We start from the raw sequence: 25,464 nt of genomic DNA on the forward strand, positions 1-25,464 counted from the left end.
TGGCTTTCAGATACAGTAACACACTGTGTAAATTAGTAAAGCATATTAATATAAGAGATTCTTACATCAATAATAATAATGGCTAATGTTTATTGCTTACTGAGTTCTTACTGTGTTCCACTGTACTAAGCATTCTACGTTTATCAACTCATTTAATACACCAACCCTCTGAAGTAGGATCAGCCCTCCATATCTACAGGTATCGCATCCATGGATTCAACCAGCTGTGAACTGAAAATGTTTTTTTCAAATGGATGGTTGTGTCTGCAGTGAACATATATAGACTTTTTTGTTCTTGTCATCATTCCCTAAGCCATACAGAATAGCAACTATTTACTTAGTATTTACATTGTATTAGGTATTGTAAGTAATTTAGAGATGATTTGAAGTGTTCCTGAGGATGTGGCTAAGTTATAAGCAAAAACTACACCATGTTTTATGAGGAACTTGAGTATCTGGATTTTGGTGTCCATGGGGGGCCCTGGAACCAGTTTCCCCCACCCCAGCACTGAGGGATGACTGTAATATTATGATTCCCTTTTTGCAAATGAAGAAACTGAGGCACAGAGGGCTTCAATAACTTGCTTAAGATCTCCCAGTTAGTAGTAACAAAGCTGGGATACATACCCAGGTAGTCAGCTATGAGGTATCTACGGCTGCTTTAAACAGGAAGAGAGGATTTGGGATGAAGGGACAGGAGAATAAATGTAATCCAGTAACTTAAGGCCATCTTTTGGGGCAGCAAACAAAGGAGAAGGTGAAGCTTCTGATTCAGCTGGCTGATAGCTTTGTGGAAAAAGGCCACATTCATGCCACGGAGATAAGGAAATGGGTGACCACGGTGGACAAGCACTACAGAGATTTCTCCCTGAGGATGGGGAAGTACCGGTACTCCCTGGAGAAAGCCCTAGGAGTCAACACAGAGGTAGGCAGGGGTATTGCCCTTTGGGACATCCTCCCTTCTCATTTCCCTGAGCACCACTGCCCTCATCACCATGGAAGAAAAGCATGTTTCCAGAGCAGTTCTTCTGAGCTGTTGACCCCTAGAGCACCTGCCTCGTGTGGCTTTTCTAGTGGGGAGTGCTGGGTGGATATTGCTGATCCTTTAACCTCCAGTCCCCTGTGATGAGTACTCTATACATTACAAAATCAACTGGACAGTAATGGGGCCTATGGCTACAGAACAGTTTTTCTCTGTATAGACTTTGAGAACGAAAAGCTTTATCTTAACTTCATAAGTACCATCTTCCACCCAATTATGTTAATCGGCAAATGATTAGAGTGCCCAGTATATATAATAGTGCTCTTTCAAGAATAAGGGGTGCAATTTGTACAAGGATTATTTGACATTTCAACAGAACAGAGGTACAATTTGCCATGAACCAGGGAAGATGAACTTTTAATCTCTTCTTTATACTAGGGGTTAGTAACCTGTGAATTAAGAGCTTAATACAGCCTGGCAATTTAATCCTAGGATGTCTAATTCTTAAATCTTCAAATAGGCTCATGATCTGAAGCAGAGCAGCCTGGAGAGTGAAGTGGCCAAACCACCTAAAGTTGAGAGAGTTAATGTCTCCCCCAGGCTTTAATCTGTGAGTTTTTATCTAGGAAGTTCCATCATATATAAATACCAAATGGTGGTTAAAATTAGTAGGGATGAGCAATGAGAAAGTTCAGTTATTGTTCTGTTATTTAACTTTCTGTTTCCAAGGGAAATTGCTTGTTTAAATAAATATATTTGGTTCGATTATTTTCTTTTGACAAATGAAAGATGTTTTATATCTTTATGTGTTTTTGTTTCACATCTATTTTAAATGGTTAAGAATCAGTCGTAGACCAATTTATGAATGTGTTTAGATTTAATTAGGACCAAAGGCCTTGGGGAAATAGACACATAATTATCAAATGTGTTTATTGTTTTTTCTTACTGTGGATACTTACCCTAAACATTTGACCTGAACATTTTATTTCTCTCTTATTTGAAAACACAATAATGATCCCATGATGAACAGTGCTTCTGGGTATGAGTCTGTAAGATCCCTCATGTTTTTATCCTTCTCCATTATATCCTTTTTTCCCCCTTTTACCACCTCCCTCAACTCGATTGAGTTGCTTTCCCAAAGCATCACAAGGTGACCTTTGTGATCCCTCCATGTGCAGGATAATAAGGACCTGGAGCTGGATATTATCCCAGCAAGCCTTTCGGATCGGGAGGTCAAGCTGCGGGACGCCAACCACGAAGTCAATGAAGAGAAGCGGAAGTCAGCCCGGAAGAAAGAGTACGTGTTGGCTTCCGCCGCGCTAGCTGGCTCGCCGTGACTGTGGTGGGCTTTCACCGCCACTTGTCCCTTTGGATAGCTTAATATGTCCTCGTGGCCACCTACAGGGATTGGGATGGACAGACGTAACGTTTGCATTGAGAATATGAGTTCCCTCTGAAGGCTTTGAAGTCTCTCCCGTCTGTCCTTCACCTCAATTATCTTCATTTATTAGCAACTTCCTAGACAAAACCTTCCTCATAGGTCATCACATTGTACTTCACAATGTCAAAACTCAACATGGAACAAATCAAATATTTTTTTCATCGCCTCCAAATTTTATTCTCCTTTCTGATTTTCTTTTTTTAACATTTTTAATTTTTTTTTATTTTTTGGGACAGAGTCTCCCAGTGTCACCCAGGCTGGAATGCAGTGGCATGATCTCAGCTCACTGCAATCTCCGCCTCCTGAGTTCAAGCAATTCTCCTGCCTCAGCCTCCCAAGTAGCTGGGATTACAGCCTCCCAAGTAGCTGTGCACCACCATGCCTAGCTAATTTTTGTATTTTGCATAGAAACAGGGTTTCACCATGTTGGCCAGGCTGGTCTCAGACTCCCGACCTCAAGTGATCTGCCCACCTCAGCCACCCAAAGTGCTGGGATTATAGGCATGAGCCACCGTGCCCAGCCTCTCTCTTCTGATTTTCTAATTGCCATCAATAGTGTCACTAATCTTCTAGTTTTTTCTAGATTATTTGCAAAAACTTCCCACAGTTTTCCTGCTGCTGGTCCCTGCCCAATTCACCTGCACAGCGATGCCAGGTTTACCTTTCTGGAGTACATTTTATTATTGCTAATACCAATACTCTCCTGCCACCAGCACCTACACTTTTTATGTCCTAAACATTACATAAAGTGCCTTTACACACATTTTCTCTTTGTATCTTTCTATCAGTTCTCTCAGGCAGCTAAGATTATTCCCATTTTACATATAATAAGACCTAGAAAAGTCAAGTAACTTTCCCCAAACCACACAGATGGTGAGCAATGAAGCCAGAATTTAATCTAGCTTTGACTCTTCAACATTCTTTGATTTCTTTCCATTATGTCTGTCACCAGCTTCAAATTGTAAATGGTTTGCTACAACCCCCAGAATAATGATAAAAATCCTCAAGGTACTATCCTTTGGTCTCATCTAAGTCAATTTTACTTCAAAATACTTTCTAGTTCAGATCACACCCTTCAGTCAGATCATTTTCACTGACTCCTCTCAGGTCTAAGAATAAATTGTACATAATTGAGAATGCTCTGCTAGCCGGGCGCAGTGGCTCACATCTGTAATCCTACCACTTTGGGAGGCCGAGGCAGTCGGATCACCTGAGGTCAGGAGTTTGAGACCGGCCTGGCCAACATGGTGAAACCCTGTCTCTACTAAAAATACAAAAATTAGCCGGACGTGGTAGCACACGCCTGTAATCCCAGCTACTTGGGAGGCTGAGGCAGGAGAATTGCTTGAGCCCAGGAGGCAGAGATTGCGCCACTGCACTCCAGCCTGGCGGACAGAGCAAAACTATGTCTCAAAAAAAAAAAAAAAAAAAGAGAGAGAGAGAATGCTCTCCTTTCTCTTTGTTATTTTCCCTTTCGTTTCCCTTCCTTTTTTTCCTGTTTGGTTTTATTTTGCTCTCTGTAAGTCTTATTGATTCTTTAAAATCCAGCTCATATCCTGTGCCTCTATAAATCCTTTATCTACAACCCCCACTGTCATTGGCCCATCCTTTTATGAACTCCTTTACTTCTTTTCTGTACCAATTCCCATTTTACTTATTCAACCAATTCCTAAGCTAGATTGTATGCTCCGTGACAATAAGAAGTATTTTATACTCTCTTGTATGAATCAAGGGACTAGAGAATAATGAAGATAATGTAATTATTGATCAAGAAAAGCTTATAGTCAGGCAGGGCACAGTGGCTCATGCCTGTAACTTTGGGAGGCTGAGGTGGGCAGATCACCTGAAGCCAGGAGTTCGACACCAGCCTGGCCAACATGGCAGAAACCTGTCTTTGCTAAAAAAAAAAAAAAAAAAAAAAGTAATACAAAACTTAACCAGGCATGGTGGTGTGCACCTATAATCCCAGCTACTTAGGAGGCTGAGACATGAGAATCCCTTGAACCCAGGAGGCAGAGGTTGCCACAAGCCAAAATTGCTCCATTGCACTCCAGCCTGGGTGACAGAGCAAGACTCCATCTCAAAATAAAAAAGGAAGGAAAAGAAAATCTTATGGAACATAATTGGATATAGAAATTAAAACCTTGGCCGGGCGCGGTGGCTCAAGCCTGTAATCCTAGCACTTTGGGAGGCCGAGACAGGCGGATCACGAGGTCAGGAGATCGAGACCATCCTGGCTAACACGGTGAAACCCCGTCTCTACTAAAAAGTACAAAAAAACTAGCCGGGCGAGGTGGTGAGCGCCTGTAGTCCCAGCTACTCGGGAGGCTGAGCCAGGAGAATGGCGTAAACCCGGGAGGCGGAGCTTGCAGTGAGCAGAGATCCGGCCACTGCACTCCAGCCTGGGTGACAGAGCGAGACTCCGTCTCAACAAAAAAAAAAAAAAAAAAAAAGAAATTAAAACCTTGAGGGAAGGGCAGGACATTATTTAAAATCGCAAAACAAATAAGGACTGTAACGTCGATTTCTTTACTTGAAGTTCAGGGATACACCATTGGGCCAGAAGAAAATAAGGCATGCTTTAGGAGGCATTCCAGTATCAGATGGTCCCTGCCCTGACTTGATCTAGGTATTCAGATTTCAAAAGGAAGAAAAAGATGCTTGGAAATTGGTCTAGTAAGTGACCCGTAGATGTTAGAATGTAAAGCTGCCACCTAAGTTTACTCCTAGGTCAGCAATAGCCCATGAGGAGATGAGGCAGAGGAAAATAGGCAAGAAGAGAGTAGAGGATGCTGAGATTCCAACATTTTGGAAGAATCTGAAGTAGCTGAGGTTTTCATAAATTGAATTCTGTTTTCTCAGAATAAGAATGAATAGGGACCAGAATTCATTTAGCAAACTGGAACCAACTTATCACTAGATTCCTGCTTTGCTCCCTAAGTATCTCAGCACCACTTTCAGAAACGTCCTGACTCCAGGTAGGCAAAACACATTTTTCTTCTTTGGTTGTTTGGTAGGGAGTTGTCTACCAACATTTCACTCTAATCAAGAATTACAGGGCATTGGACAGGGTAAGCAATGAACCGTGCCCATCTCATAAACCATTTCTTGACACTAATTCCTTTATGCTGGGGCTACAAAGTAACACATATCCAGAGATTTCTGGAGGAGTTTATGAAGAATATTTTGACACTCTGTTTGGGAATTACTAGAAAAAAAATAGTATGTCCTAAAATTAAGAAGCCCTATGTAGTTTATTTTATCAAGATGACGTAGGACCACAGGTTCCTTGGAGCGGAAGAAACAAGCTGCTCTATGAAGCCAGAGCTTGTTCATATGGGGAGTGGATTTGTTTGTTAGGACTGCTGTAACCAAGTACCACAAGTTGGGTTGTTTGAAGAGCAGAATTGTATTGTCTCACGGCTCTGGGGGCTAGAAGCCTAAAATCAAGGTGTCAGCAGGGTTGATTCCTTCTGAGGGCAGTGAGGGGAGGGTCTGTTCCAGGCCTCTCTCATTGATAGCTTGTAGATGGCTGTTTCCGTGCTCATGTGACATAATCCCAGAATATATGCCTGTGTGAAAAATTCCTCATTTTATAAGGACATCAGTCGTTAGATCCAGGGGCCACTCTACTCCACTACTACAGTGATACTGTTTCCAAATAAGACCAAAATCTGAGGTATTGGAGGTTAAGGCTTCAGCATATGAATTTCAGGGGGGTCATAATTCAGCCCATATCTGGGAGGGGGATGAGGGGACTACACCTGGCCAGATCTTCCTCCTTGGTTCCTTCTGTGACAACAAATAGGCAGAAGAGATTAAAGGATGGGTGGAAAATAAAACAAAATGAGGTGGTGATAGCAGAGCTAAATTGTGAAGAAAGACAGGTAAAACTGCAGGAAGCAGATGGGAACAAAAGAACAATTCTAGAAAACCTAAGGCAGTAAAATCAAAGGCAAGTTTTCAAAGCCTGTCAGTTTATTTTCCTTCTGATCTCCCTTCTGTCCTAATTTCATAGCAATCTACAGCTCATTTAATCATGGAATGTTTCCTGAGCACCTACCATGCACTCGGCATGTTGCTTACGTGATCTTGTTTAATACTTGCAGCAATTCTGTGTGATCAGCTATTTTATAAGTAAGGAGACGAGACCTGGAGAGGCAAGTCCTACCTCTGGTTGTAATTCAGTTCCTATCTGTCTGACTCCAAAGCTTATGCACTTTTTACTCTACCAATAGAGTAAAATCAAAGAATAGAAAAATATAGAATATACCACAACGAGGCCATGTATCATAAGTTTAACAATTGCCTAAGCACGTTGTATTATTTAGAGGCCCAGGGAGGAGGAGAACCCTCTCTTTAAAGATACATAACACACACTTGTCTTTGTGGGGGACTGAGAAGCAATCATTTATTACTGATTTGTACTGTGCTTATGGTTGCATGTTCAGTTTTCTATACATCCGTTGATGCTGTAAACAAGTCCCATTGGAAATGTATTGAACAAATAGCTAAAAGGATAATCTAGATCAGAGGTCAGCAAACATAGACCAAATCTGACCTGCCAACTATTTGATATAGTCTATGAACTAAAAATTACCTTTTATAGTTTTAAATAGTTGGAAGAATTATCAAAAGAAGAAGAATGTTTTATAACATGTGAAAATTACATAAAATTCAACTTTTAGTGTCCATAAATGGTTTTATTGGAACACAGCCACACTTGCTTTTTTTTTTTTTAACACATTGTCTATGGCTCCTTTCACATGACAACAGCAAAGTTGAGTGGTTGTGACAGAGACCGAATTGTCCACAGAGATTTATTATCTGACTCTTTATAGAAAAATTGCTAACCCCTGATCTCGGTGTATTGGATATCTTTTCCGGACTTTGAAACCTGGTTTGTTATGGTACCAAGAACTGCTTTGGTATACATCTACAAACTCTACTGAACAGAAATCATTCTGGGAGCTGTAAGCGAAATGTGGAAAACTGAGATTCAAGCTATCTAGTTGGTGAGACAGAATATATGAACAGTCCTGCCTGCCTGTACTCACATGAATATCACCACAGAATCACAAGTATTAGTAGTAGGACTGGGGTGGAAAAGAGACAGAATATAGACCTAGCTGAGCACAAACCTGCTAAAGGGATGCAGGGCCAATGGTCAGGAAGGATCACAAGTATCATAGGAAGATACCTGTAGGAAAGGGAAGGAATTTTGAAGAAAGGAAAAGACCTGTTGATGAAGTAGAAAAATAGGACATTTAAGAATGTCATACATGCCAGGGTGGGGAAGTGAAGTTTGAAGGAGGAGAGACATTCTATCTATAACCAACTAAAAGCCCATTTGTTTCCTTCTAGATTTATTATGGCTGAACTACTCCAGACAGAGAAGGCTTATGTAAGGGATTTACATGAGTGCTTAGAGGTGAGTCTTCCAGTAGTCCGTTCACAGCTATATCGGAAAAATGACATCCTTGCCAGCATCAAGTCCTCAATTGGAATTTGGTGCTGTTGGTCTTCTCCCAGAGAGTAATGAATTAAAAAGCCGGCCAGAGGAAATCTTTCTCCTAAAGTCAACAATAATTGCAGAGAGTTTAAAGTACTTTTGAAAAGAAAGTTTAAACTTTTCTCAGACTGGAGCTAGACCCAGGAAAAAGAAGTGTATAAGGCACTTCAGTTCAAAATAAAACCATGACACAGTCAGTGAACTTAAATTGGGTCTGAAAATCTGCATCCTGACCCCCCATACTCAAATTTACACACATTTCATAAATAACAAGAGACTGTGGAGTTTATGTTCTTGCTAAAGTTCAGGATAATGAAATATTCAGGTTTTATTTATTTCTCTTATGTTTACTTAACACATCACTTTTTTTGCTAAAGTTCAGGATAATGAAATATTCAGGTTTTATTTATTTCTCTTATGTTTACTTAACACATCACTTTTTAAACTCTACATGCATTTACAGTTTGAGTCTTGCCCCACAAGTTTGAGTGCCTGTTTATTTTGTCTGTATTTTATATGGCATGCCAGGCTTGCCAGTGATGAAACTGTTACTGTCTTACAGACCTACCTGTGGGAAATGACCAGTGGTGTGGAGGAGATCCCCCCTGGGATCCTCAATAAAGAGCATATCATCTTTGGCAACATCCAAGAGATCTACGATTTCCATAACAAGTAGGTTTGTGGAGGGTCTTAGAGGTGCACACTTAGGCCGTAAAAACCGGACAACAGGGTTCCCAAGAAGTGGATCAAAGGCAATTGGTGAATCTTATCTGGTCAGTTTTCTAAGGCAGTTGCTGTCAGACTTCTTTCTTACTCACTCCCCTTTCTCTGTAATTGTCGAAAAGTCCTAGTGGAGACTGAAGTCACGTATTCAGCTGTGCTCCTCCCCATCTCTCCTCAACATTCTCATTTATTGAGCCAGAATGAATACCAGGCTTTGAAGAAATAAAAGTAGCTTCTCCTCATTAAATCTTGTGGGAAATCCTGACATTAGAATTCATCTGCAGCTAACCATTCCACCTTGTGGTCTTTGGGTTTTGAATTCCATTGAAGTTTTCTGTCAGCCTAAATATTTCCTCCATCCTCATTTTATCTCACATTTCTAGTTTAGAGGGAAGGACATCAACTGATACTCTGTTTTGTTGGAATAAGTAGAATCGTAGGGCCCTGAAATTTCACAAGTCATTGTTTCCAACTTGATTGAAGAATCTTTCCCACAGCATACAAAACAATATGCTCCATGGTTAACAGAGGATCAGCAAAAAAATTGGCATGATTAGTTACACAACCAACCAGTAGAAATAACTGTGTTTCCAAAATACAAATAGAGAGAATCTCAAGGCACAAAGAGGAACATTGGCATAAAGTCTTAGAGCTCTCAGGACCCTGCTGCAGAGCAGTGCTACGTCAGGCTAGCCAAGGCATTTACTGAGTTGTATAGGCTTGCTGGAGATAGAGGGGCCATGTGTACAGGTGTAGCAGCCACCCTGAGGCAAGACTCCAGAACAGCACTGTCCCATGGAGCCTTCTGCAATGATGGAAATGTTCTATATCTGCAGTGTCCAATATGCAGATATGGTGGCTAATGAACACATGAAATGTGGCTAGTGCTACTAAGGAACTGAATTTTCAATTTTATTTAATTTTAATAGATTTAGATTTAAATAGACCACAAGTAGCAAGTGGCTGCCATATTCGATATCTCAGCTCCAGAATAGCCCTGTGCTCTTGGTTAAGAGGCAAGCAAGATTGGGTGTAAAATGATCCTGGGCTGTAATAGGTCCAGATAAGGGGGGGAGATCACTCCTCTCTCATCACCTCCTGGTTATTAATTCCTGATATGTCATCAGATGGGATCAGTTTAAAGGAACATAATGTGTGTAGCTCCCATGACATGCAAACCTTGTCAGATTATTAAAGCAATAAGCTCTAGGGAGAAAAATAACCGTTTGACTTTCTGGAATATGTGATAAAAGTTCCCAGTCTTTTGTTTTTTAATCATAAATTTTAACACTATCCATTAGGTTTGTCTGGAAATTTCCAGATATAGGAATATCATGTCCTCATGCTTATCATTGATAAGATCCCAATAAAACTATTTGACCATTGATCCCAAATTCCATCATCTGAGCCCAGCTCAGTATCATCCCATCTCCCTCAGGATATCTGAGAAGACATTGGACTGGCAAACGGTAAGTCATGATACCTTACTTTTCTGACTTATGGTCTCTGGGATTTAGTTAACAAGTCTCACTTTCCCCATGTTCTTAGCAAATTGACTAACTATGGAAGCCTAGAGATCACAGCACGCACTTCCTGGGAGCCCTACATTTGCCAATCATTTGATAAGGGGAATGAATATACATTTCAAAATTGACCACGTGTAACAAAATAGCTAACATAATCATGCCTCTCATTCTATCATGATATCACTGCTAAGCCATGGTAAACAGTTTTGTAGTTTTCTAAATAGCTGAAAATCTACCTACCAGTTACAATATATAGTTCTAAGAAATCCTTTCAAAAAATCAAATTAAACCATAGAGAATCTCGCATGCTGTAAATTGAGGAAGAAATCCAACTATCAAGAAAACAGCTACCCAGCACATATTATCGAGTTAGAACATTACGAAGAAAGAAAAAGAAAATAACAACTAGCCGCTCAACAACCAGAAGAGATGTCACAAAAATTAAGTTCTTGTCTTTTCCTAGAAGCATCTTTCTATCCTCCCTAACAACCACTTTACCTCTTGATCATATTATTTGTAAGCCCACAGCAATTTAGAAACAGCAAATAAGAATCAAGAACGTGAGTGAGTAGTGGGATACCAGCAGCTGTCTAAAGAAGACAAACTGCAAAAACAATAGGCAATAGACCCCCCCCCAAAAAAAAAAAAAAAAGACTCATGATGGTCAGGGGCTACTCAGCATTGGTGCAAACCATTCTATATCCCACTATAGAGCCCAATACAGTCACTGTGTTACAGCATAGCATACTTAGCATTAGTGGTAACCCTGAGTCATGAATATGTTCTGCACTAAAGGCAAATAACTGTAGTGCATTTAGAAAGCTATTGACCAAAAATAAATTAATGGTTTAAATTATCCATAATTTAAGGAAACAGCTAAGAAAATCAAGCTTCATATTAATTTCCTACAGGATCTGTGGGCTGTCTTTACTGTACTCATAATATATGCTTTCTACTTGTGTCATACAAATTTTGATTAATGAGGAAAACATAACACCTCTAAAATCTCTAATAAATAAGAGATAAAATGGCAGTTAGCCAACTTAGAAAATGCAGGAATTGTAAACTCTAAAGGACAGCTTAGAGGGGAGAACATCTTTCACTGCGTAATCAGGTACCTGGCACATAAGTAAACATTGAGTAAATATTTGTTTGGTAGGTGAATGCATGGATGAACAAATTAAAAATAAAATTAATATTTGCAGACTTGTGGCTAATACCATTCAAGTCATAATTTAATCTTTTGTTTGTAAAAGTCTCAAGACAGAGCAAACCATTAGGTATGAATTTTTACCCCATCACTACAAGCACCATCTGGAAGAGCAAAATAACTTAATTTCTACATGAAGGAGTTTCTTGGAAGCTTCTTACTGGGTGGACCATACAGTTGTCCTAATACTTATTTATCCTTCAGAAATACTTCTCTGAAGTTGTCACTTCTCAATATGAAAAAAACTCAAAGGGTGCTTTTTAACCCCAATTGTTTGTATTATCCCAAAGTTCTATTAAGCACTGTCTAACAGAAACATGCACCTCTCATTTCTAGTGCATAGCTCAGGTTATCTGCCTGTAATTCGGAAAGAGCCTATGGAAGGGAGAGCAGGAGGAAAGGATATTGGGAGATTGAGAGATTGAGAGAGAAAGGGATTGAGATTGACACGACCTTGCTAACTTAATTAGCTAAGTCACTAGAAAATTAGCACCTAGACCAAGGGTTATGTGGTGAATACATATCTTAGCTAGATAGTATTGATCTGTCTAAATGGTGTCACTTTGAAAAATTGCAACCGAATTAGTTCTCTCTCTTGCTGTGTGCCTGTGTGTGTGTGTGTGTGTGTGTGTGTGTGTGTGTGTGTGTGATCTGTCTCAAGGACCTTTGTCTTTATAGGTATTGAATGGGGAAATTCCCCAGCACCAAAACTTCTTTAAAGAACAATTTAATATGTAGAATTTAATACCTGCAAACAGTGGCTTTAACACAAACTAGAGATTGAAGTAGAATGATGCTTCGTTTTGCCCTCCACTCTCCCCATTTTGCACTACATCTCTTTCCTACAGAAATAACTATACAGATCATGAAATTTACTTATCTACACAAGACTTTAGACCTATTTTGATTGCATTTTGTTAGCATTTCTGGAGCACTCAGACAGGAGAATATATTCCATTAGTAGATCCCCAGACAGTAATGATTTTGTTAATGCAGTCTTCCCATTTTGCCTAGCATACAACTTGTAATTCAAGAAAATAATTTGTTTTCAGCTTGCTGATTATTAGATTTCCAACTTTGGTGTGGACAGCTTTTTGTTTAAAATGCTTATCACCTTCTGTTAAATCTGAACTTCCTTTTCAATTTTTTGGAGATACAGTCATATGTGAGTCTGAGCAATAACATTTTAATAAAATCTCTACTCCCAGGGCTCAGAGGGTCCTCTCAACCATCAAGTGCAACCCTCTCCATATACAGACAAAGAGGCCCAGAGGAGCCGTGTGTGCCCCTCCCCTTTCCTTAAAGGTCAGGTGTTAGATTCCAGGGCTTGGTCTCCCATTTCAGCACTCCCTCCCCTTCTCTCACTCCCTAGACCACCATTGGTGGCTGCCACATCTGGCTGGTTTAATTCATAGTTAACCAGCTTCCATGTGGATCTTAGAATTTGATGAATATTTCTACCCATTTCTCCCAGAGCTATGTCATTCTTGTGCCACACCCATACAACAATTACCTGAAATAAATCAGTTTTCAGCAAGGTCTAGATTTTCAAATTAGGGACCAAGTACCAAGGCTGGATGCCCCTTCTGCACAGTCCCTCCTGCTAGGCTTGGCTGGAAGCTATTAGATTTGGCCTTGGCCACCAGCCACTACCCTTCTAGCCTGGTGTTCCCTTCCCTGCAGGAGCAGGACTAGAGATGTGTGAGGTTGAGCTGGGAGCACTGGCCAGGCCAGGGTCAGCCAGGAGCAGTGAGGGGTGAGCAGCAGGGGTAAAATCGAGGCTGGGGAATTTAGGGAGGGGCACCTCAATGAACAAGTGAACCACAGCCACATTTCGTTCATCTTCCCAGAGTTCCTCCTTTGGGCCAAAGGTGTGCTAGATTGAAGATGAAGCTGGTACTCTGTGATCAAACCCAGTATCTGCCCTCTGAGTTCTGAGAATGACATACCTGTCTGTGATAAGGGTGGAGGTGGGCACAAGTGGAGCACAAAGAAAATAGCCTCAGTTGGAGAGTAGGAAAGGCCTCATGGAGAAGGGGGCATTTAAGATATAATTTAAGAAAGGGGTGAGATTTTTACAGGCAGGGATGGCTTCTTTGATGATGGAATAAAGTTTGAACAACAGCCCTGCAAGGGCGAAAAGTGGTGAAGTCTAGCAGGGAGGTTGAGAGGCAATAAGGGGTTTGGGAGTGGGGCACCACCCTGAGTCACGGAAAGCAGAGAGAGGTCCCATTGTCACACTCTTAGGTAGGCTGGGTCTTATCACAGCCATGTCTGTAAGACTGAGGGAAGATAAAGGAGAGGTGGTGGGCGGGGATAGTGCAAGTCAGAAATGTGGGGAGAGAAAAAAGGAAAGGAGGAGAGAGAGCTAGGTGGATAGAGCATAAGTGAGAAAACCGTGAAGTGGGCAGATAATAAGGAGAAAGGAAGAGATAGAGAAGGAAGGAAGCAGGAGAGCAGGAGGGAAGCAATGACAGGGGAGGGTGGATAGGTAGGTGGGGTAGGTAGGCAGGCAGGTAGGTAGGTAGGTAGACCCATGTAGGGAAAGAGGCTCTAGGGGAAGGGTAGGGGATGAGGAAAAGGAGAGCAAGGGAAAGAGATGGATAAAGACCTTGACCTTCCCAGAGCTACCATCCTGTTGCAGAAGAATGAGCAAGGTAGTGTTTTTCAAACCATTTTTTATCATGAACCAAAGAAAAATACTGTACATTATACCCTGATATATGCATGCATATGTGCTATATATAATGGGGAAGTTAAATTTTGAAAAGCAATACCTGCATTATGTGTGATGCACTGTGGTATTTTGTGTTAGGTTCTATTTCTTCCTCCTCTTTTTTAAAATTCTCGTTGCCACCCGTAAATTGATTTTACAACCCCTTCAAACACAAGGGGTTTGAACTATGGCTGCACGGCGAGTCGCTAGCTCCACCAGGTGGTGAGAGAAGGGATGTGCCGTTCAGGCCACCAGGGAAAGGCCACCCTGCCAGGCTGCTGCTACCTTTTCCTCCCTCTTTGCCCCTCCTCCCCCTTCCCAACACACACACCCTTGCTTAAAATGTGCATGTTCTATGGTTTCTAAGCTTCTTCCCCCACTCCAAATGCCTTTGATATTAGTGGTTTCTCATTTATAGAAAATCATAGAATTATCAAATATAAAAGCCCGAAAGAAATCTTTAAAGATAATCTAGTTGTCCCTTGCTCTATAGAAACTGAAACTTACAAAGGTTTATGATCTGCCCAAACCAAAATTAGTGACAGAGGCAAAGAATCCAGCTGTCGTTTTCTTAATAGTCAAATGTCAAGGAAAGAGGAAGGGGAAGACCTGTTGTGCTTTTTCTTTGGTCCCCAAACGCACACTTGCAGAGGTAACTTGCAGAACCCATCAGAGGAGCCCTCTACAAATGTAGCTGTGGTCTTGTTACTGTGTTTGTGTGTGTTTTCAGTAAGCTGTCAACATTGGGGCTGCTTATAGACATTGGGGAATACCCAAAGCAAGACAAAGTCTAAACACTTCGTTTGGATGTGTCAAAGTAATGTTGGTTTTAGTTTTACACACTAACTTCTTAGCATCCATGCCTGGTCGCTAAACACCACCTTAATGGACATGAGTAACATTAAGCATAAGATTAATCTTTTGTATTTTTTGTTAACATTCAACTTGGTATATATCTATGCAAATAACTTTATTCATCTGATCACACAGATTAGACAAAGTAAGAAGATACTGGCAAAAACGTATTCAACAGGTAGCCATGCAGCAAGGTAAATTTTGCTGCTTGTGGTTGGAGGCTGAGAGTGTGATGTGCTGAATGGGAGTCCAGCCCTGCAGACCATTCCTCTTCATCCCTAACCTGGGCTAAAGCGTCAAGTGTGAAATGAAGGGACAGAGCCAGGTGCTTCTCGTGGCTCAGCCTCGGTGATCAAACTGTGCTGAAACTGTTACATGAAAAATCCAGCACCTTTCCCTGAGCGTACATGACCCTCCATTAGTTTAATACCTGCTCCAATATGCTAACCAGCTATCTTAGCCCCTACGGTCTAGAGCCTCTTATGTTCTAGGCTCTGAATCTGCCTGGTCATTAATGGATTCTTTAGAAATAATCTCTAGCTCTACTTGCATGAAAGCAGTTACCCAGCCTTGCTTTGAAAAGAAGGCAATATCCTGGACTTCCTACAAATACATGAACCTCACATCTGTCTCCCCACCTCATTTCCGACTGAATGTTTAAATGTATGCTCCACTTTGTTCCTCTTTTTCCCATTGCCACAACAGGCCCCTTCCCCTTATTACCACCTCTGGCATTCTAACAAGCAAATGCACATTGACATACAAGGTCATCAAATAGATATTTCCATTTAGATGCAGACTGCACCCTTCATGTAAAGTCTGTTTGCTGACAAGATTGTGAGCCCCTCAATGAAGGATACACTTCCCCAGAAGCAGTGAGACTCTAGACTAAATTCACCTTCCGAGAGAATAACAAAACCAGTCTAGCACCTTTGAAATAGTGCTATTTCTATCATATTTAATGACAAAACTCAGAAAGCTTTCTGTTAATAAATGCCAGCAGTTTCATTTCCCGGGATTGTGTACAAAGCCAAAGGGAAGCATTTTCCTCACAAAGTAACTGCATAATATATTATATCGTAATAATTTAATAGAGTAATGGCATTGCCTTGATCTTGACATTTCTTTAAAAGTTTTATTCCTTTCTGAAAGAACCCCAGACATTCACACAAACGACTTGCTTTGCTCATTCTTTCACAATTTATTACATGTAATTATTGGAGTGGTGAGGGCCAAATTGTTGCTATAGAACAGCTAAGGTGAAATGTTCCATCATTTGTGAAGAGAGTTGTGAGCTGTTTTGCTTTAATTTAAATTCATCATGTCTATTTGAAGTAAGTAGAATGATATTGATCAGACTTACATAATCTGTCATCTTCATAAGCTTCAAATTAAGAAGCAAAACAGAGTTTAATATTGCCACTTACTTTCAACAATTACATTGAGATGGTAATGAATATCTTATTCAAACTTATCAATTGATGCACCTGGCACAAGCTGAATAGGTTTTTTTTAAAAAAAAAAAATCGTAGCTTTCTCCCCCTAAATTAAATCCTATAGAACCAATGTAGGATTTGCCATCTGGAAGCATGCTGGAATCTAGGACAGTTGCCTTTAAATGCTGATCTATGGACTGGATGTGTGGGCATTACCCAGGAAGCGTTTCTAAACAATGCATTTACTCAGATAGTAACCCCAGAAGGTGATGCACAACTAGGTGTGGGGACCACTAACTAGAGTTTTACAAGAGTGTTCCTTGAGACAAAGTCTGATACTCCCCCCAAAAGTGTTGCACCCACAAGGAAGTTTGAGAAGCACTGCATACTGTATTTACTTGAGAGGTTTATAGTGTAACTCAACATATTATAGGATTTTGGAAGTTCTTCAGCAAATAAACCAGCTTAGCCCAACATTTCCCGAACAAGGTGACCTTGGAATCTAATTGTTGCTTAATAACCAATCAAGATTTTCCCAGGATATGGTTTAGGAGAAAATAACCTGCTGCAGAGTTTTCAGCGAGGGCTTGGTAGGGAGTTCCCCCTAGATGTAAGTCTCCAGGAGTGGGGAAGAGTGTCAGGTATATGTGTTTATCAAAGAGTATGAGTTTATTAAGATTGAGAAGCACTGATCATGAAGAACTACTGTTTATTTAGTGTCTACTGTGTACCAGGCACTGAGTTGGGTTCTTTTACCTGTGGATTAAATCCTTACAAGCACCCCCACAAAGTTGTTATTTTATTATTATTTTTTGAGATGGAGTTTCACTCTTGTTGCCCAGGCTGGAGTGCAATGGCGTGATCTCAGTTCACTGCAACCCTCCGCCTCCCGGGTTCAAGCGATTCTCCTGCTTTAGCCTCCTGAGTAGCTGGGATTTTAGGCGCCCACCACCACATCCGGCTAATTTTCGGGGTTTCATCATGTTGGCTAGGCTGGTCTCAAACTCCTGACCTCAGGTGATCTGCCTGCCTCAGCAAAGTTGTGATTTCAAGATGAGGGGGATGAAGCTTTGGAAGACCCTTTCACAACTGTGACCAAGTGTGAACGCTAATTCTTTAACTTGTGCTTAGTTGTGGGAAAGGAAAAAAGTGAGACCTGGGGATAGGTAGGTGGGTGAGCTAGTGGTAACTGCTGTTAAAACCTTCATTTTACAGAAAGGCATTCCTCATGAAAATTATATGCTGTGCATTTAATTCTGGTTATAGTATTTTTGTTTCCTGAGGATTTTCAAATTGTGCATCTTCCCATAGGTGTTTGGTAGCTGCTATCACAAAAGTCAGGGTATTGCTCTATTTAAATTGATAAGATTTTAAAAAAAAATTGCTAGCACTGTCTTTCTCTCTATCAATGTTCAATTCTTTAGACATAATTATCATTGTTTACTTCAAATTAAAGTGACCAGACCAACTGACCTTGGGTCATAAGTCAAGTAATGGTTCTCCTTGAGTCATCATGGGTATACTTGCCACTTCTGAAACAATAAAACAGTTTTATATTGTGTGTGGAATGTCCTGATCCAGGCTGTTTTACCATTTCTTTGACTATTCTTAAGGGAGAACGGCCCAGGCTGGGCACAGTTGCTCATGCCTGTAATCCCAGCACTTTGGGAGGCCAAGGCAAGAGGATTGCTTGAGCACAGGAGTTTGAGACCAGCCTGGGCAACATGGCAAGACCTCATCTCTATTATTTTAAAAAAATGTTTTTAATTTTAAATTGAAATGTGTTTGTGTGTATGTGTGTGTGTGTGCATATCTAGATATGTGTGTGTGTGTGTGTGTGTGTACCTGTGTGTGTGCATATATATGATGATGAGGCAGATTGATTCTTTTCTCAACAAAAAAGTATATTTCCCTTTGGATCTTAACCTAAGTTTGATCCTCAATTATAACATTATATAGTGCTTTTTAAAATTTGCGCTTTAATGGTCATATTAAGTACATGTTAGTTTAAATGTGTCACTTGTAGTTCTTTAAAAGGTAGCAACAAATGTGATACTTTTTGACTTTGAGCACTACATATTTGCATTTCTGAAGCCCAAATATCATTATAATTACTCTATGATTCAGGTCAGAATACTCTAAAATCACATATGTAAGGACAAACTGGTTACTGCTAGGAGTCCCCCAGATTCTTTTAAATGGCTCTTTTCTTATTACTAAAGCAATGCTCATTTATTGTAGAAAAAATTAAATTACAGATGGACAAAGAAGTCATCTATTATCCCATCAACTATTGTTAGCGTTTTGGCTTTCCATATAGGACTTGCCAAACATTTTTAATTGCACATATTTATTTTTAAACTCCAAACAATGTCATTCTATGTCGCTGAAGGAAGAACGCACAACACATATATGAAATCCATAACCACTTGTAATTAATTATACTGCCAAAATGTGTGGACAATAGAAGCTAGGTAAAGTTAGTCAAATAACATTTTGCCCCTCCATGGTACAGGTAAGTAGTAGAGTAATGCAGAACCACTTTGTATCATTTATCTTTTAATTCAATTTTTGAAGGTAATGCATTCTCACAGTTTTAAAATCAAAATTAGATAGAAAAGTAAACATTGAGAAGTGTTGTCTGCCACTGTCTTCTATTCTGTTCCTTTACCTTCTTCCCTGTGGTGAAGTATTTTCTTAGTTTCTTGGGTTGGAAATAAGAACACGTAATTCCTACTGAGACAAAAAGTTGCATTTTCTACATATTCTTCTGTACCTTTTTCCACTTAGTTTCTCCCAGAGTTCTTCTGTATGAAAACATAGAGAGCTGTGTCTTTTTTTCATAGCTGCATAGTGTATAGTTCTGTGGATATACCATAGTTTAAATACCTTGTTCTTTACAGACGATCTTTTGCTTGTGTAAACAGTGTCACAGTTAATACTCATGTATATAAATCATCTTATATGCATAGACATAACTACAGGAAAATTTCCAGAATTCAAATTGCAGAGTCAAAAGATAAGCACATTCGTGATTTAATCGGTACTGTCAAATTGTTCCTTGTAAAGATCATAGCAATTCCGCTTCTGTCAGTATGTGTCCCCAAAGCCTCATAATCACTTTTTATTTGAAAAATATTTTGTTTTTTAAAGCAAATACCATTCTAATAATGTTGGCTTGTTAGAATTTATATCCTCTGAACCCAAACCAATGATTTAATACATTATTTTGAAGTCAGTGTAACTATTTATTTATTATTTATTAACATGGAAAGGAGCCATGGCACAGATATCCACACTGGCAGATAATTCAGTTGTAATTCGATTCAGCTTTGGAATGTAGTATGACTTTTTACTCACTAAATTTTCTTTCCTAATCGTGTCTGTATTGTAAAACATTGTTTAATACATAGTTTTTAGTACAAATTGGCTACTGGTGGAAGATAAGGCCAAAAATTAGAAAGAGGCCAGTATAGGCTGAATTTTTTTCTACTTTATCTCTGGGATAGTGATATTTTATTTTGTTTCTTTGAAATATCTCTATTATTTAAAATATTTATGATGTGCTTAGATTACTTGTGTAAAAAAGTAGATTCTTACTTGCTAATAAAAAGTCCAACACAAATAAAATATTTTATTATTTATTTTCACTCCTAGAAATGTTCACCCCAAGAGAAAGAATATTATTTTAAGTAGCAGTAATTAATCAATTAACATACATTTTAATGAAATTAGTTCCAACATTAAAAACTGCACCTCGCCATCTGTTGCTTAGACAGTAGAGAAGCCATGTGTAAATAATTGAGAAGTTATGGTTGTGCTGGCCTCAGTGCAGTCCTCGGGGGGTCAGCTGCACAGAGGTGTCTGATTCAGTCTTTTTCTCCTCTTGCAGCATCTTCCTCAAAGAGCTGGAGAAGTATGAGCAACTGCCTGAGGATGTGGGACACTGCTTTGTTACCTGGGTAACCTACCTGAAATCCTTCTCCCACTGCCCATACACATGGCACCACTCTTCAGTGCGTGACCTAAGGACTGGGGTCACTGCCAGTCTCACACAGGACCAGGGGCTACTGAGAGGGACCACGAGTAGGTCTGAGAGAAGCCTTGGGAAAAGTTCTTAGACATCAGGATTAAGCTCCGTCTTAAGCTGTCTAAGAACTTTCTAAAACTGTGAGGTTGGAAGAGTGGAACAAGACTACCACCCCTGGCAGAGGAACTGCATCAGCTCAGTTCATTAGCTATTGTTACAGGATATGGATTAGGGAATTAGAACTTTAGGAAGCCACCTAACCATTTTTTTTAAATTTATCTTTAATTTTGTGGATACATGGTAGGTGTATATATTTATGGGGTAGACAAAATACTTTGATACAGACATGCGATGTGAAATAAGCACATCATGGAGAATGGGTGGGGTGTCCATCTCCTCAAGCATGTATCCTTTGGGTTCCACCTAACCATTGGTTACATTTTCTTCTTTAATAGAGAAAAACAGATTTTTTGGGTATCCATCCCAATTCTGACCCACAAGATGAGTGCCTGGTCATCCTCCTTCATGCTATTGTCATGGGCCAAGTAAAGGGACTGAATGTACCGGGTTCTAATTATATAAACTGAAACATTAGTCTTCATTGGCTCTCCACTCCGCATTATTCTGAACTCAGGCTCATGTACAATATGTGAATGCAAACATCTCCAGGGAAGTCCACTTAGTACACTGAGTGCAAACATGCAAGTCTTCCCCCGGGGTCAAGCGTTCTACTATTTCGTAATTACCTGATAATAACTTCCACCCATAAGGGGCTAATTGCCTTTCAAAGTGTCTTCATGATTCAGAGAGATTATGTTCTCAACAGCCCTATGTGGTAGGCAGGACTATGTTTATGTTTTAGATTTTAAAGATGGGAAAATTTCAGATGAGATCGGAGGTTGACTAGTTCACTGACACGTAATAAATATCACAGCCAGTCCCACAACTCAAGACCTGACTCCCAGACAAGCTTTTTTTCATGAAATCTTAATGTTTGCTTTCAAGCACTCTTGTTTCTTCAGAAAGTCTTAGCTACCATTTTATTTTTTCCTAATACATTTTCTACCTCTAAATAGATGAGCCAATGCAAAGCTCATATTAATGCTGATAAATAATTTATGACTCCTTGCACAACCAACATAGAGAATGACAAGATTGACCATTAAGTAAAGGGGTTTTTTTGCATCTTCTTTCATGAAATTTGTGGATTTCCTTTACAATCAGTCATAAGAATGATTTATCATCATCTCCTAGGGATGATGAATAACCTCCTAGGTAGTGTATAGCCCTGAAAATTGGTTTCAGAATTTTTTTGTGATTGGATAAAATATTCACCTTTTACCAAGAATTACCCCAAGGTGACTTTCTTAAGTCTCATAATCTTAATATATGAGTGTAATGCAGAAATGAAGGGTAGAAGAAGTTGTTTGTAATGTATTAAAAGGCAGTGGTCAAGATCAAAAAGCCTAAAGTCAGATACCCTACTTGCTACCTGCTAACTGCGGGAATTCAAAGTCACTTGATCAATCTGTGCCACAGTTTTCTCATCTGCAAACTGGGGATAATAACAGAACTCACTGTATAGAGATCTCATAAGGACCAAATGAGTTAATACATGTAAAGCTCTTAGAACAATGCTAGCACAAATGAAACCTGCTGTAATAAACACTTATTTGGGCTGCTGTCTCAGAAGAGGATGCCAACACAAAGTTCCAAAGGCACTGAGATGGGTAGCATTCCACCAAATAAGAAAAGTATTTGCTGGCCAAAATACACATACCTTTCCCAGTAACACTAACCCAGAGAGTTTTGAGAGTCTTGAATTTTCTCCCAGCCATAAGGTTCTTGGCTTGAAGTAACAATCTGGTTAGGAACTATTGTTTAGCCTCTGCCCAGGGGGTTACTCTGCTTTCTTTTTCCCTGTCATTGCTCTGGGAGGTTGGGGATGGCATAGTTCCTTGCCATGCCCCTCCACCTTTGTCCAATGGAGACATTTAGAGTACAAGCAGATCTACCTCTGAGATCATACTTTATCTTCATTATTTGTTTTTGTATTCAGAGCAAATGCTGTCCTTTTTCAAGATGGGGAGCACAATTGTAGATAATCAAAAAAAGGGTAAAATCTGTAAGTAAGTTCTGTCTAACTTCAGAATATGTCAGGATATATGAGTTGCTTTCTCTAATTCTTTCTAGCACAAACTAGTATTAAAATGAGCTCAGTTCCAGAAGCTTTCTGTACGTACTGACAGAAAAAGACATCCCAATGTCTGTTAGGAGACCATGGAGGCTGGATGAGCATAGAACATTTGCCATAGAAAATCTAGACACTGGCATCTGAGGGTTTTGACTGTACAGCCCTTGCTGGGGCATTCAGCATGGTGGACAGAAGGGAGCAACTAATGAATGCTTATCTATTATTATCTTTGTTCTTTTTAGGCAGACAAATTTCAGATGTATGTCACCTACTGTAAAAACAAGCCTGATTCCAACCAGCTTATCCTGGAGCATGCGGGCACCTTCTTTGATGTAAGCTGTGGTTTTCTATTCTTGAGCGGCTGATGAGCAGGTGGAAATGCTTCTCTGCTTTGGCATGATGGATGTTTAGCTATCCTTTTTTCCTAAATTTTCTTTACTGGCCACTCCAAACCTTAAGCATGGAAAAAAAAAAAAAAACAGTATATGTATTTTGTTTTATCCCTTCCTATCTTGACCAGTGTGATTTTGGATGAGGCAAATTTGTCTCCATGCCTCCACACCAAACCTAGGTAGCCATAAAGCACATGTTTAGAGAAGGCCCACTATGATGCAGTGGTTGATTAATATATTTCACTTCTGCTTCACATACAGCTCTCACAAATGTAGTGTTTCCAAAAGTGTGATCCTTGGACCTCAGTCCACGTCTATTAAATCAGAATCTCTCAGCGGGAGCCCAGCAACCTGAGTTATAAGGAGGCCTCTGGGTAGCTGAAGTCCACTCAAGTTTGAGAATCAGTTCTCTAATGCAATTGATTCAACCTTGGTTACACATTGGAATCACCTGGGGAGCTTTGGAAAAAACTGATTCCTGAATCCCATGCCTGAGGTTCTGCTGTGATTGGCCTGACTGTGGCCTGAGCATTGGAATATTTTAAAGTTTCTGGTGACAGTGATGTGCAGCCAGGGCTGAACACCTCTGCTGTAACAGAAGCCAGGAGAAGAATGAGGCTGATGTGCCTTGTCAGATCCTTTGGTTTGGAATGATGACACAATCCTGTTGAGGAATGGTGGGATCTATTTAGTGCTGGTTCCCAAAGAGAGTGACCTATTGGCTTTACAGTAAGCAAAATCAAAGGGGGCCCTGCAGGATTCAAAGGGTGAATAAGAGGGAAAGATGAAATTGGGGAAAAAAGAAAGTTTAGTGAGAGGCGGACTATAGCAGTGAAGGCCATTTTGGCAGTCATATCAGAAGTGACAGAAACTAGAAACAGCACTTTTTAAAGGTTATCTGTCTATCTTTCTGCCTACCTGTTTTCATTTTTTTCATAAATCTTTGTATGTCTACTGTATGCAAGATAGTGGGCTAGGCCCCGTGGAGTATATAAAGACATTTAAACATGGCTCTTGTACTCAAGCGTACAAAAGACACCTTCCCTGAGCATCTTTCTAGCCTGGCACTGCCTCAACAGAAATGATTCTACAAATGTCATATTGCTCAGTAAGGAAATGACTCTTGAATGGAAAGAAGCCAGATGAGGAAAAACGCACATGATTTTTTCAATGGAGCATTAATATGGAAATGGCTCTATGTGTCCCACACTAGAATATCTTGGGTTAGATTTGGCATCACAGAAGAACCCAAGAAAAGTGCTTGTCTCACCTGATATTATTGGGTATCATATTAGATGCCCTATGCCACCATTACATCTGATTGAGAATCTTTTTCTCTTAGGATGCTTCTGTTGATTATTCATGAGCAATATCCAGAAGGGTCTTTTTGAAATTTTAAATACATTGTGTCCTGTCTTCCACTTAGCACTTTTCTGACATACATGTCCTGTGCTCTGAGCATGCCTCAAACTCTTCTGCTTCCTTATCTTTGCTTACACTGCTCTTTCTGCCTAGGATAGATTGTGTCCCCTCCACACAATACAAACACACAAACACACACACCCTTCTGTCCCTCTGTCTTCAAAATTCTTCCTATCCATTAAAGTTCACATGCTACTTCCTGCATGAATCATTTCCTTTGTACTTTGTCTCTTTGTCATAGCATTTATGATTTGCCTTTTGGCAGGTTAACAATGCACCTTTCTGTTACTCACATCTCCCTCCACCTGTGAGCTCCTTGAGACCTTATGCCTGATTCATTTTTGTCACATCCCAGTGCCTGGCACCAGACTGTATTTTCCCTTAGTCCTACCTACCTTTCATCCCCATTTCTAGCCAATTTCTATGCTTTGATAAGTCAGATATATCCGCAAATTTCCCACTGTGTACCCCATTTCCAACATAGTGCCTAGTGAACCTCTACATCAGTTGGAAAGACTGATGGAAGCCAGAAAACCGGTCCAGTATGAGTTCTTCAAGTCTGCCCTGGAAGTGGGAATGGAGGACAGTAGACTCTCTGGATTGCTTTCAAAACTTTCCAAAAGGCATAATCTTTGCAGCTTATTTTCATTCCATCTGAAGAGTTTCCCTAACTTCTACAATTAGGAACCATCTGCTTTAGGCCCTCATTCTATAAATGAGATTTATAAATGAGATAAACCCTTAATAAAGGCAGTCACCTAATATCCATGACTGTAAAAAGAACGCAGAGAATTAAAGTCCTAGAAAGGCTTACACATTCACATGATCCAGAATTTTTGACCCTAAATGTGAGAACAGCATGGGTGTGATGTCTAAGCTTGGTTTCACTGATGTAGGCCCCTCCCTCTCTGCTCCACATGCAGCCTTCCTGAAGCTGGGCTTTTTGTCAGAGAGGAAAGAGTGCCAAAGGTGAATTGTTGCTTGTGCTTTCTTGCTAAAGCTCCCAGATAAACTCACAAGGTTCA

The 25,464-nt window shown here is 40.1% G+C and overlaps 1 protein-coding gene across 9 annotated transcripts in view; it reads left to right on the forward strand.

Moving 5' to 3' along the window:
- The window catches only part of KALRN (kalirin RhoGEF kinase), a 638,197-nt gene that overhangs the window by 371,655 nt on the left and 241,078 nt on the right, over window positions 1-25,464 (forward strand). For all 9 annotated transcript variants that reach the window (XM_025374819.1, XM_025374820.1, XM_025374821.1 and 6 more), the window contains 6 exons: window positions 743-925; window positions 2,161-2,279; window positions 7,788-7,854; window positions 8,498-8,607; window positions 20,294-20,363; window positions 22,868-22,957. In XM_025374819.1, the coding sequence (XP_025230604.1) occupies window positions 743-925; window positions 2,161-2,279; window positions 7,788-7,854; window positions 8,498-8,607; window positions 20,294-20,363; window positions 22,868-22,957 (639 nt within the window). The remainder of the gene's footprint in view (window positions 1-742; window positions 926-2,160; window positions 2,280-7,787; window positions 7,855-8,497; window positions 8,608-20,293; window positions 20,364-22,867; window positions 22,958-25,464) is intronic.

Source organism: Theropithecus gelada, chromosome 2 (assembly GCF_003255815.1).
Source record: "Theropithecus gelada isolate Dixy chromosome 2, Tgel_1.0, whole genome shotgun sequence".
NCBI classification, from domain to species: domain Eukaryota; kingdom Metazoa; phylum Chordata; class Mammalia; order Primates; family Cercopithecidae; genus Theropithecus; species Theropithecus gelada.